General features: G+C 30.3%; 1 protein-coding gene and 1 non-coding gene across 4 annotated transcripts in view; one reads left to right on the top strand and one right to left on the bottom strand.

The window, feature by feature from the left end:
• The window catches only part of LOC107074520 (uncharacterized), a 29,218-nt gene that overhangs the window by 13,227 nt on the left and 1,981 nt on the right, over nucleotides 1-14,010 (bottom strand). For all 3 annotated transcript variants that reach the window (XM_089170776.1, XM_015336031.2, XM_015336030.2), the window contains exons 2-3: nucleotides 6,995-7,118; nucleotides 6,743-6,828 (exon numbers count right to left, since the gene is read on the bottom strand). In XM_089170776.1, the coding sequence (XP_089026902.1) occupies nucleotides 6,743-6,828; nucleotides 6,995-7,118 (210 nt within the window). The remainder of the gene's footprint in view (nucleotides 1-6,742; nucleotides 6,829-6,994; nucleotides 7,119-14,010) is intronic.
• LOC149033073 (5S ribosomal RNA) lies at nucleotides 13,136-13,254 on the top strand. The gene has a single exon (XR_016176075.1). It is a non-coding gene; the product is annotated as a 5S ribosomal RNA (ribosomal RNA).

A 14,010-nucleotide genomic window follows, 5' to 3' on the forward strand; every position in this document is an offset into this window, starting at 1 on the left:
TTTCTTAGCAGCTTGTTTTATACATCCTCAAAAGGATTTTTTCTCTTTTGAAGGAATAAAAGCGATAAATGTACGAGATAGTTGAGAAAATCACAGAAAAGTTGAGGGGGTGGTGGTGGTGGTGGTGGTGGTGGTGTGGTGTGGTGTTTTGCCTTTCAACGTTGAAAATTAATCTTTTTCTCATTTAAGAAAAAAGACTTCTTTCTTATTATTATTATTATATAAAATAAGCTAAATATTAATAAGAAATAAAGTGAAGTAGTAGTAGTAATAGTAGTAGTAGAAGAAAATGAAGAAGAAGAAGAAGAAGAAGAAGAAGAAAGAGGAAGAAAAAGAGGGTTGTGCAAGATAGGTACATATATTTCGCGACGTAACTTGGACTGTTGGCTTTTCTATACCATGGAACACCACCTTCCCCGCTTAAGGTTGTTTATTAACAGGGTGAAAGTGGTAAAATTTATATCTTGTGAAAACAGTGAGGCAAATAACGTAAGAACGATAAGATAGAACGTACGTTGGAAACATGAACGACGTTGGAGATAAAACCCTCTTGTATTTTTATTTTATTTTTTTTAATTTTATTCTTTTTTGTTCTTCTTTTTATATTATTTATTATTTTTCTCTTTTTCTTTTTTTAAAATTCTTTTTCCACTTTTAAAGATAACCTAGGGGTGGATCTTTATTTTTTGTTCATCTTCTATTTGTATTTTTATTATGTTTTTATATTATAATTTATTATATATTATTATATTGTTCTTTTTATTATATATTATGTATTATGTAATTATTTATTTATTATATATTATTATTATTTTTCTTTTTTTTATGTATATTATTAAATTTTTCTTTTTTTTCCACTTTTAAAGATAACCTAGGTGGATCTTTATTTATTCTTCTTCTTCTTCTTTTTAGATTTTTATTATACTTTTTTTGTTATAACTTATTACATATTATTATATTGTAGTTTTTATTATATATAATTATTATTATTAATATTTTTCTTTTCTTTATACATATTATTATATAATTCTTTTTTCAATTTTAACACACGTGTGTGATCTGCACACATGATTTTTTTATTTTTATTTCAAATAAAATACTTAATATTTTATTTGCAAATATTTTTTGAAAGTGTTTTATTATTTACTTTCTTTGTAATTATTATAAAAATGCGCGCCTGTACGAATGCAACCCTCCAGACACACTTTGAAAACGTTGCTTGCGAGCGTCATCTCTTGGGACGTAATTTTTTTTCTGCCCGAAAGATAGGCAACCCGTCATACATAGGTGTATGAACAGTTTTGACTACAAAAATATTCCGTCTCAGTAGATGGCGCTCGCAAGCAACATTTGTAGCGGTACGACCGATGGTCGCGCCATCTAAGTTACTAGAAGGCTAGGGAACCACGCTAGCAAGTGTGGTCACCAGACGAGTACAGTCTGTGCGTAGCCGTTGAGAAGTGTACAACAAAAAAAAGCAAGTCGCATCCTAACAATAAAGATCATAAAACAAATTCAGTCTAATATTATCTTTACTATAGAGAAACCCTCTACAGTAAATTGGTGCCGAAACCCGGGAACGTCCGCGTAAAAAAAATAAAAAAATAATACAAAAACTAAAATAGAAAAAATAATAAAAAGAAGAACAATGGCACAATCAACCAGCGAAGCCAACGTGGCCCGTGCCGATACCGACACAAAGGAAGTCAACGCCAGTGAGTTTAGAAATATAACGCTTCCAGCTTTTTGGAAAGAGGAACCAAATTTATGGTTCGTAATGTTGGAAAAGGAATTCACGGCGTACAACGTTAAATCGGATGCCGTAAAGTTTTCAGCGGTGCTAAGGAATTTGGATACCACGCTGATAAGAGAGGTACACGACATCTTAGCATCCCCCCCGAGCAATGTACGTATACACATTTAAAGGAAGCCTTAATACACAGACTAACTAAATCCGACGAACAACGGCTAAGGCGATTGTTAATGGGAATTGAGTTAGGAGACAAAAAACCGTCCGAACTTTGGAGAGAAATGAAACGCCTAGCAGGTGATAGTGTTAGCGAAAAAATGCTCCTAACGTTATGGATGCAAAGGATGCCAACCAGGATACAAGAGATCCTCGCCATTGCAGACGAAATTACGTCACCTGCAAAGTTAGCGGAAATGGGTGACAAGATCCTCGGGAGAGAGCGTCTGCCGGAAACGGCCGCCATTACTGAAGCAGCGCCAATAAGAAGTACCGCTCAAACAACAATCAACAGCGAGGTAGCGGAAATCAAGCGGGAAATCAAGCGGGAAATCGCGCAACTAACAGAGAAGATGGAAAAATTGATGCGCGGCAGAAGAAGGTACCGAAGTTTCCGCGGAAGATCCCGAAGTAGAAGCCGATCATCAAGCAGACACCGAAACAATGACGGCCTATGTTATTACCACTGGAAATTCGCGGAACAATCGTGGAAGTGCAGACCCCCGTGCAAGTGGACAGGCCCGGATAAAAGAAAGCCTTCGGAAAACTAATGCAAGCGTCTCAAATAGAGGCAGTTGACGACGCGACGAGAAACCTGCGCCTCATGGTAAATGATAGGAGAACAGGAGCATGTTTTCTGATAGACACTGGTGCAGACGTCTCAGTGATTCCACGTACTTCGATAAGTGAAACCAAAGACAATACGTGTAAGTTATACGCGGCAAATGGTGCAGAAATAGACACATTCGGAAAAAAACTTTTAAACTTAAATCTTGGACTCCGTCGAGATTTTTTCATGGAGATTCATTATAGCGAATGTTTCTAAAGCAATAATAGGCGCCGATTTCTTGCATTTTTATAATTTATTACCTGATTTAAGAAACAAAAAATTGTTGGACGGCAATACATTGCTTTCTAGGAAAGCAGAATTAGTAAGTATTGACGTTCCAACCATTTTGACCATTAACTGTAATAGTCCGTATTTAGAACTTTTTAGGGAGTACGCAGATTTAACGAAACCAACCTCAAAGAAACCCATCAGCCACACGGTGAAACATCATATAATCACAAAAGGTCCTCCAATAGCAGAGAGAGCAAGAAGGCTAAATCCGGAAAAACTGCGAATCGCACAAGCCGAATTTCAGCAACTAGTCAACGAAGGAATCTGTCGCCCGTCCAAGAGTCAATGGGCGAGCCCTCTGCATATGGTACCAAAGAAAAACGGCGAATGGAGGCCATGTGGAGATTATAGGCGACTAAATAGCGTTACGGTACCAGACAGGTACCCCATTCCACATGTACACGACGTCACGCAACAATTTCGTGACTGTAACATATTTTCTACAATAGACTTGTCTAGAGCATATCACCAAATTCCGTTGGCTGAGGAAGACATAGAAAAAACAGCGGTAATCACACCTTTTGGTCTGTACGAATACACAGTGATGCCTTTCGGTTTATGTAACGCGGCGCAAACGTTCCAAAGGTTTATGAACATAGTATTAAGCAAATTAGATTTTTGTGCCTGTTACATAGATGACATAATTGTAGCGTCTAAAAATAAGGAATCCCATGAAAAACATCTGCGTGCAATATTCGATAGACTTAGGCAATATGGACTAACAATAAACATTTCAAAGTGCAATTTTTTTCAAAATAGCGTAAACTACTTAGGTTATAAGATAGATAATAAGGGTATAGCGCCGTTGGATGAGCGAGTCCACGCTATACAAAACTATACAAAACCAAAGACTGTTTCAGATATGCGACGTTTCCTTGGGGTAGTGAATTTTTATAGGAGGTTCTTACCAAAGGCTGCAGAATGGCTTGATCCACTTAACAAATATATGGTAGGTGCCAAGAAGCACGACAAAAGACTGATAGAATGGAATCAAGCAGCGGAAGAAGCGTTCAAAAAAGCCAAAGAAGCAATTGCCACAGCAACATTATTGGCATACCCAAAAGAAAAAGCGATATTAAAATTAAAGACTGATGCTTCCGATAACGCAATTGGAGCAGTGTTAGAACAATTCTGTGATAACAAATGGGAACCACTAGGATATTTCTCAAGGAAACTAGAAAAAGCGCAAATTAGATATAGTGTGTATGATAGGGAATTATTAGCAATTTATAAAAGTTTAAAGTTTTTTAGGTATTTTGTCGAAGGAAGAGAATTAATAATAGAGACTGACCATAAACCACTGTCATACGCTTTTAAGCAAAATACGGACAAAGCAAGCCCAAGACAAGCCAGACAGTTGGATTACGTAGGACAGTTTACTTCCAAAATTGTTTACGTTGCTGGAAAGGACAATGTGGCAGCTGACGCTATGTCAAGACTGGAAACCATAGACATGCCAGTCCTAGTATCAACAGAAGAGCTAATGGCAAAGCAACAAGAGGATGACGAACTAAAGAATATTTTGGCAGAAGAAAAATGGAACCTGCAGAAGATTTTCCTCGATAGCTCTGATAAATACATATATGGCGACATAGTAGGAAAAAGCATAAGACCATACGTTCCAGTCTCTTTACGGAGGCAGATTTTTAAGAACGTACACAATTTGTCACATCCCAGCGGCAGAGTAACAAAACACCTTATAGGAAAAAGCTTCATGTGGCCAAAGATGAACAAAGATATTGCAGAATGGTCAAGTACATGTTTAGCATGCCAAAAGTGCAAAATAAGCCGTCATAACAAACAGGTACCTTCGAAAATAGAAGTACCACAAGGACGTTTCGAACATGTACACATAGATATAATAGGTCCATTACCAACGATTAAAAATATGAGATACTGCCTAACTATGATCGATAGGTTTACCCGATGGCCAGAAGCAATTCCAATGCCAGATACCTCAGCAGATACAGTGGCAACAACATTCTATTCGCAGTGGATTTCGAGATTTGGTTCTCCTATTACAATTACAACTGATCAAGGAACACAATTTGAAAGTCAACTATTTGAAGCATTAACCAAATTAGTCGGAGCGAAAAGAATTAGAACAACAGCATATCACCCTGCGTCAAATGGAATGATAGAAAGATGGCATAGATCACTTAAAGCAGCAATAATGTGCCACGAAGAAAAAGACTGGGTAGGAATATTACCAACAGTGCTCCTTGGTCTACGCACAAGTCTAAAAGAAGATATAAAAGCTTCAGCTGCGGAATTGGTATATGGTGAAAACATCAGACTACCAGGAGAATTTTTCCTCAGCGAAGAGCTATTACAAGATCCACACATATTCCTAGAAAAATTAAGACAACATATAAGGCAAATCAGACCGATACCCACAGCACACCATATCAAAAAGAAACATTTTATCCAGGATAGGCTGTATACATGTACGCACATATTTTTAAGGGTCGACGCTGTAAAAAAACCATTAGAAGCGCCTTACGAAGGTCCATACGAAATTATACAAAGACTTACAGATAATATTTTCAAAATTAACTATAAAGGAAAACATATAAATGTATCTATAGAAAGACTAAAACCAGCGTTTGTCGAAAAAGATTGCAATACCGATTCGTATGTACCAATTAAAACTTATTAGGTTAGGATAGAGATAATGCAATATTTTTATATATCTTTATATATTTGTATATTTTTATACACTTGTAAACATCTATAATTTTAAGTTTCGCATTTTATGTAATAAGAAAAATGCTCCGAAGGGAGTAATGTAGCGGTACGACCGATGGTCGCGCCATCTAAGTTACTAGAAGGCTAGGGAACCACGCTAGCAAGTGTGGTCACCAGACGAGTACAGTCTGTGCGTAGCCGTTGAGAAGTGTACAACAAAAAAAAGCAAGTCGCATCCTAACAATAAAGATCATAAAACAAATTCAGTCTAATATTATCTTTACTATAGAGAAACCCTCTACACATTTTTAAAGTGTGTCTGGAGAGTTGCATACTAACAGGCGCTCATTTTTATAATTAAATTAATAATTAAATAAATAATTACAAATTAAAAGTACAAATAATATAATAATAATGATATATAACAAATCATTCTCGAAACTTGTTTATTTTATTTTTTTTACCTTCGGTATGACCTAAGGGAGAATAAAAAAATATTACGAAAAATAAAATATAAAGAAAAAAATGTATTTTAAAGATAAAAAAAAGATCCTGTACAATATTTTTTTTTACATTGTCATATTAATGAAAGCACCTGTCTTTCGATCGCTTATCTTTACCATTTTTTCTGTTTTACTTTTTTGTTTTTTATATTCTCGTCCAGTTTTAAAATAACTCGAAGGGTAAAAAATAATACAATAAAAATATCAAATTATATTCTAGAATTTTTGTTTGGTTTTGTTACATATTCATATAGTGAAAGGTATATTTTATTTTAATAATCATCGTATCTATACTTTTTTTAAACATAATTTTTGTTTTTCCTTTTGGGATGACCCGAGGGTATAAAAAATGATAAAAAGAAAAAAATATCTTTTAAAAAACATCCAACATACAATTTTCGATATTTTTATTCGTTACTTTTCATTCGCGTATGTTCAATTTTTTATCATACATGTTCTTCATCTTTACCTGCATTTTTTCTTTTTGATTAAAAATTATTTCTACTCATCCTGATAAAAAAAATTTGTTCTTTCTTTTACTGTTTTATTTTTTTTTCCTTGTACTTTCTTCAACGTATAAGAGAGAAAAGTATATATGAATTATTCAAAAGAATAATACTATAGAAAATTGTTGTTATTATATGGGATATATAATAAAATCAAATAGAAATTTGTGTGTCTTACCTTTAATAAACCGTACACGAGAAGAATACAACAGATAATACCAGAACACGAACATATCAACAAAGTTATGTTGAAACGTAATGTAGCTGAAAGAATAAAGATTCTATTTATTTCTATACATTTATCTTTTAATAATATATTAATAATATATTGATTAATAATAATAATAATAATAATAATAATAATAATACATTAATTTATTTCTTTTTTCTTTTATTTTTTATTTGTTAATAACTAAGGTGTGATACATACCAGGTGATATTGTTCCAGGTTCTAAAATACTCGACGACTCTGGTAACGATCGATTTCCAGATAAATATTCACTTTCTGCTTGTAGTATCGTGCTAGTTATTATGGCTAATAAAGCAAAGTAAATCTGTAACATGATTTTAATAATAATTAATTAAACTATTGAGAAAAGGATTAAATTAATATTACGTTAATAAATGTTATTATTTAATTTATATATATTAAAATATTTGTGGGTTGTTCATAAAAAAGTTAAGAACAATTTTTATAGTAATAGTAATTATACTATTGAGAAAAGGATTAAATAAATATTAAATTAATAAATGTTAATATTTGATTTATATATATATTAAAATATTTGTGGGTTGTTTATAAAAAAGTTAATAACAATTTTGAACAAAATAATCAAAGTTATTCGTATATTTCTACATGCATTAATAATTAAAAATATCACACTCTGTTAATTTTGTTATTTTGTTTAAAATATTAAAAAACATTTGTATAATTCGGTAAAAAAATATAATCGCATTGTTTTTAAATTTCGCGTCGAGTTTACTAAAAAAAAAAATTTCATAACAGTAACATTCGTATTTATTCAAATATTGTATTTATTTAAAAATTGTTAGGAATTTTCCAAATTTTAATCCACTTACACATATAACAAAATCGAATAGATTAAAATATGTTTCTCTCTTTTTTTTTCTTCTTTTACAATAAATTAAATCATAATAATAATTATCAGAAACGTTGAAATGATCGTTGGTAGAAATTACCGCAATGTCAATTTCAACAAACTAATTTGATTTTCACACGTTCGAACGTTTTGTTCGTATGATCGTTTATTTGTGTATGTGTGTATTCAAAAGAGAGAGAGAGTGGGAGAGACAGAGAGAGAGAGAGAGAGAGAGAAAGATAGAAAGATAGAGATAGAAATGTAGAATAACAATGTTGTTATAAGCCTGTGAGGCCTAGTATCTTTCACGTATTTACCGCAATAACGTAAAACAATTTTCACGTTGCGTGTTCGTTTGATGATTTGAAAGATTAAAGTATTAGAACCAACACAAATTTGAAACTAAATTTTGTTGTCTTTCTTTTTCATTTTTATTTCCAAAAAAAAAAATAGAAAACAAAAATATTACTAAGGCTTTGTTTTTTATCAACGGTGTAAATTCATATATATATATATATATATATAGGGTTCTTTAACAATTCATAAAAATAACTTCTTTTTTGTCCGATCTCGTGCTCGATCGATTTTCGATTTAACGTTCGACTATTTTCGGTTCCGTTCTTTATTTTTTATTACCGGATTGGTCTATGGTTGGCATACATATTATACGAGTTGTACAATCGATAGTTATCTATTTTTTGTTTGAAGTGAAAACTTCTTTAGAATCAGGGTGATTTGAAAATTGTGAAACGGAAGAACGTGAAACCGATGAAACAAAAATAATTAATAATTAATTAATAACATTCAATATATAATTTAATTCTATATTATTTAATTCTACATATTAATTAATTAATTAATAAAATTCTATATATAAATATTTAGTGTCACAATATGTTTGTCCACTAATAATTTCGAAACTACTCAACTTATCTTAATGAAATTTATCTTATTTCACGTGATTTTTTTTCAACTTAGCACATAGCACAATTTTTATCGCGATTTTGTTTTTTTTTTTAAATTATTTTTTATTACTAATTTAAAGATTTTTATTTAGAGGTTATCCAGGTTCTGTAAGGTTCTTTCAATAAATGGTACTGTATTACAATTCAATTATTTCGATATATATTCACGTCTGGAAGCTTGGTTTTCTTTGAAGGTTTTTTTTTTCATTTTTATTTCCTTCTATTTTGATATACGTCGATAGTAAAGATATTCAAACCGGAAAGTTACGCGTTCATCCTTTCGTTTGACTTCGATACATTCTCATGAAAAAAGGAAGAATGAAAGAAAAAAAAATAGAAAAAACTTTACGAGAATAGTTAATGCTTTTGCTGGTTTTACGACGGCTGTTAAATTGCACTGCCAAATGTCTCACAGTGTGTGTATATGTGTTTGTATTGGTATAGTATGTTATATGTTCTTCTTCCGTGTTAAGCTTATATTACATTATAAGAATATAAACGTTGAAAAGACCCATCAGGCTCGACCTGATTTTTATATTTCATTTAATATATATATATATATATATATATATATATATATATATATATATATACATAAGAGTGTGTGTGTAAATATCTATTTGGGTATATGAAACATTTTGAACACTATTTTTCATACAAATTTATAGATTCACAACTTTTAGTATAACTTCATACATAAAAATTGAGTGTCACATTGTACAATGAACTTTCAAACTACTGAATCCCGATTTTAATGACATTTTTTTGTATTTTGTGTATTTTTATTTTTAACTTAGTACATAGGATAGTTTTTATCGCGTTTATTTTGTATTTTTTATCGCTAAATTAAAGATTTATTGTTTGGAAGTTATCTAGGTCTTTAGGTTTTGTAAGTTTTCAGTAGATGGTGCTATATTGCAATTCAATTATTTTGATATATTCACGTCGTATGCTTTTCTAACCTTGTTTTTTTATATTTTTTGAGTATTAATTCAGTGTCTTATTGTTCAATTAACTTTCAAACTACTGAACTCCGATTTTAATGACATTTTTTTGTATTTTCTATGTTTTTATTTTCAATTTAGTACATGGAATAGTTTTTATCGTGTTTATTTTGTATTTTTTATCGCTAAATTAAAGATTTATTATTTGGAAGTTATCTAGGTCTCTAGGTTTTGTATATTTTCAGTAGATGGTGCTATATTGCAATTCAATTATTTTGATATATTCACGTCGTATGCTTTTCTAACCTTGTTTTTTATATTTTTTTGAGTATTAATTCAGTGTCTTATTGTCCAATGAACTTTCAAACTATGGAATCCCGATTTTAATGACATTTTTTTTTAACTTAGTACATGAGATAGTTTTCATCGCGTTTATTTTGTATTTTTTATCGTTAATTTAGGGATTTATTATTTGGAAGTTATCTAGGTCTTTAGGTTTTATAAGTTTTCAGTAGATGGTGCTATATTGCAATTCAATTATTTTACCTTTTTCTAACCTTGTTTTTTATATTTTTTTGAGTATTATTATTTTATGTACCTCATTCTAGTTGTGCGTTGTTATTTATATGTTATATATGAAATATAAATAACAACACAACGCAAAGTGGTATACCATTTGATTGTATTTCATTTTACATTATTGAGAATCACGATGAATTTACTATACTGAATGAAATACACTATAACAATAGACTAAATAGAAAAGGATTTGAAAAGAAACTCGATACAAGCCTCTTACTACGATCGATAGTCAGAATATATTGCTTCTATCAATTGCACTGGACTATTGGGAATCCTAGTCTCTTATTCCCACGTTTCTATCGAATGCAATCTCGTTGTTTGCATTTAAATTGGTAACAAACGCATTACCATCCTATTATCATCTCGTTCCATTGTGTTTGATTTCTTTTCTTTTTTCCTGTTTGTTATAATAAATAATTATTATTTATCTATATTTAGTGTACGTAGAGGAATAATTATAAAAGGTGTCCTAATTGTGAAATCAATTTAAATATCATTTGTTAATTTTTCAATGATTTCTCATAACTCAATGTTCATGTATTTAAAAATATTTTATATTTTAATTGTTTCTAATTGATTTGCATTTTAACAAAACACACATTCATAAATGTATTTCATACTTAATAAAATTACGATCATTAAAAGTTTATCTGCATGGTAGAAATATTTTATATTATCGAAGTAATAAATTATTTAATAAACACATACAACCCTTTCAATGTTTCATAATAAAATGGCAAGTATTACAAAATTAATAGAAATATTTTTTAATTAACTCTTTTGTTAGATTATATTTTTTTTTAAATCAATAATTTATGTATATAAAATAATTTTGCAATATTGTATGAACACGTAAACAGAATAATGTGTTAATTTTTCAATGATTTCTCATAACTCAATGTTCATGTATTTAAAAATATTTTATATTTTAATTGTTTCTAATTGATTTGCATTTTAACAAAACACACATTCATAAATGTATTTCATACTTAATAAAATTACGATCATTAAAAGTTTATCTGCATGGTAGAAATATTTTATATTATCGAAGTAATAAATTATTTAATAAACACATACAACCCTTTCAATGTTTCATAATAAAATGGCAAGTATTACAAAATTAATAGAAATATTTTTTAATTAACTCTTTTGTTAGATTATATTTTTTTTTAAATCAATAATTTATGTATATAAAATAATTTTGCAATATTGTATGAACACGTAAACAGAATAATGTGTTAATTTTTCAATGATTTCTCATAACTCAATGTTCATGTATTTAAAAATATTTTATATTTTAATTGTTTCTAATTGATTTGCATTTTAACAAAACACACATTCATAAATGTATTTCATACTTAATAAAATTACGATCATTAAAAGTTTATCTGCATGGTAGAAATATTTTATATTATCGAAGTAATTAATTATTTAATGAACACATACAACCCTTTCAATGTTTCCTAATAAAATGGAAACTATTACAAAATTAATAGACATATTTTTTAATTAACTCTTTTGTTAGATTATATTTTTTTTTAAATCAATAATTTATGTATATAGAATAATTTTGCAATATTGTACGAACACGTAAACAGAATAATTAACGGACGAATGAGAAATTTTCTTTACCTGGTATGTTTTGCAAATTGTTAGATTTATTTTTATGCAGGAAAAAAGTTTCTTCTTTCTTTAAATTCAACAGAATGAGATAGAAATATAAGTTCGAATAAAATTTCTAATTAGTAACAGTAGTAACAGTAAAATTTGCAAATTAGTAACATTTACAAAATAAAACAAATGTTAAATTAAATTTTATTTTTCAAGTATTTAACACAAAGAAAACTTTGTCAACTTATCGTAAGCATCGTAACATTGAAATGGAAAACATTTGTGAATATATTTTTTTTTAAAAGTATTTTAATTTCAAACGAATTTTTAATAACATTAGTGTGTGTGTTTTTTTTTTTTTAATAAACTTTTCATTCTCAAAAGAAAAAGAAAAAGAAAGAAAAAGAGAGAGAGAGAGAGAGAGAGAGAGAGAGAGAAATCAGTTTTTAATTAACATTAAAGATATTTTTACTTACTTACGTTGTTTGATACAATTGAAAATTAGATTTTGCAAATTAAAATGAATATTTATCATCAAGTATGATGCAATCGCGTGTGATATATTGATAAAAGAACGTAACGAAGTAAAATCACATTTTCGCGATTAAATTAACTATAATACTTTGTTCACCGCAATGAAATTTCCCATGGGTCGATGAATGAGCGTAAACTAACGTTGGATATCACGTTGAATCCAACGATTTGGTTTTGTGTTAATTTTTTTTCATTATTTTATTTTTTATTTTATTTTTTTTTTATTTTTCTTTCTATTTTTCCTTTTTTTTTTTTTAATCGGAAAATTAACACGCGAATTTCCGTTTTTTTCCTTTTTTTTTTATGTATTGTTGTTCATCAATTTTTTTTACAAATACAGTACGCGTTTAAAAAAGAAATAATATAATTATTTTATAAAAAGAAAAAGATAGAAAGAGTGTACACGCAGACACACATACACATACAAATACACGTTTCGAATCTTAAATGGATTTTTATTACCCGCATGAGTTTTGAATTTTTTGATATCTTCAATTTTCCACGAACCCAACTGTCAATTATGAATAATGTGTTACGCGTGTATATTCGATTTGGTGTTTAAAATCGATGAATAAATTTTTTTAATTATTTCTATTCACCTAAGTAATCAATTTTGTTAAAAGCACCTGCATTTTTGATCAAATGATTATTACGAATTAAGTAGAAACGAATTACGCGTATGTAACTTGTAAATTCGTATACGTTGAATTAAATATTTCGAAATGAATATACTTTTTTTATTTTTTGTTGTTTCATGAATTTATCGTTGAATATCTGTTACAATTTGTATCATTTGATTTTTGATCTTATATAAAATTTATATTTAACTATACAAGTTAACGGCCTTGCCGTGATGGAAACACAAGTTCCCGTCCGATCACTTAAGTTAAGCATCACTGGGCACGGGTAGTACTTGGATGGGTGACCGCTTGGGAACACCGTGTGCTGTTAACGCTGGAATGGAAAGGAGGAAGAAGGAAGAAGGAAGAAGGAAGGAGAGGAGGAAGAAGGAAGAAGGAAGGAGAGGAGGAAGGAAGGAGAGGAGGAAGAAGGAAAAGGAGAGGAGGAAGAAGGAAAAAGGAGAGGAGGAAGAAGGAAAAAGGAGAGGAGGAAGAAGGAAAAGGAGAGGAGGAAGAAGGAAAAGGAGAGGAGGAAGAAGGAAGGAGAGGAGGAAGAAGGAAGAAGGAAGAAGGAAGGAGAGGAGGAAGAAGGAAGAAGGAAGGAGAGGAGGAAGAAGGAAGAAGGAAGAAGGAAGAAGGAAGAAGGAAGGAGAGGAGGAAGAAGGAAAAAGGAGAGGAGGAAGAAGGAAAAAGGAGAGGAGGAAGAAGGAAAAAGGAGAGGAGGAAGAAGGAAGGAGAGGAGGAAAGAAGGAAGGAGAGGAGGAAGAAGGAAGGAGAGGAGGAAGAAGGAAGGAGAGGAGGAAGAAGGAAGGAGAGGAGGAAGAAGGAAGGAGAGGAGGAAGAAGGAAGGAGAGGAGGAAGAAGGAAGGAAAGGAAGAAGAAGGAAGGAGAGGAGGAAGAAGGAAGGAGAGGAGGAAGAAGGAAGGAGAGGAAGAATAGGAAAAATAAAGTAGTAGCAAGGAGGCTATGTTAAAAACCCGCGTAGGGTTGACATGGGAATAAAGTGTATAATAATATAATATAATATATTTAACTATACATTTATATATATATATATATAATATGTGTCTGTATATTATTTAATATAATA

The sequence above is a fragment of the Polistes dominula genome, unplaced genomic scaffold, assembly GCF_049000335.1.
Source record: "Polistes dominula isolate Pdom_NZ unplaced genomic scaffold, Pdom_raw_medaka contig_79, whole genome shotgun sequence".
Classification (NCBI taxonomy): domain Eukaryota; kingdom Metazoa; phylum Arthropoda; class Insecta; order Hymenoptera; family Vespidae; genus Polistes; species Polistes dominula.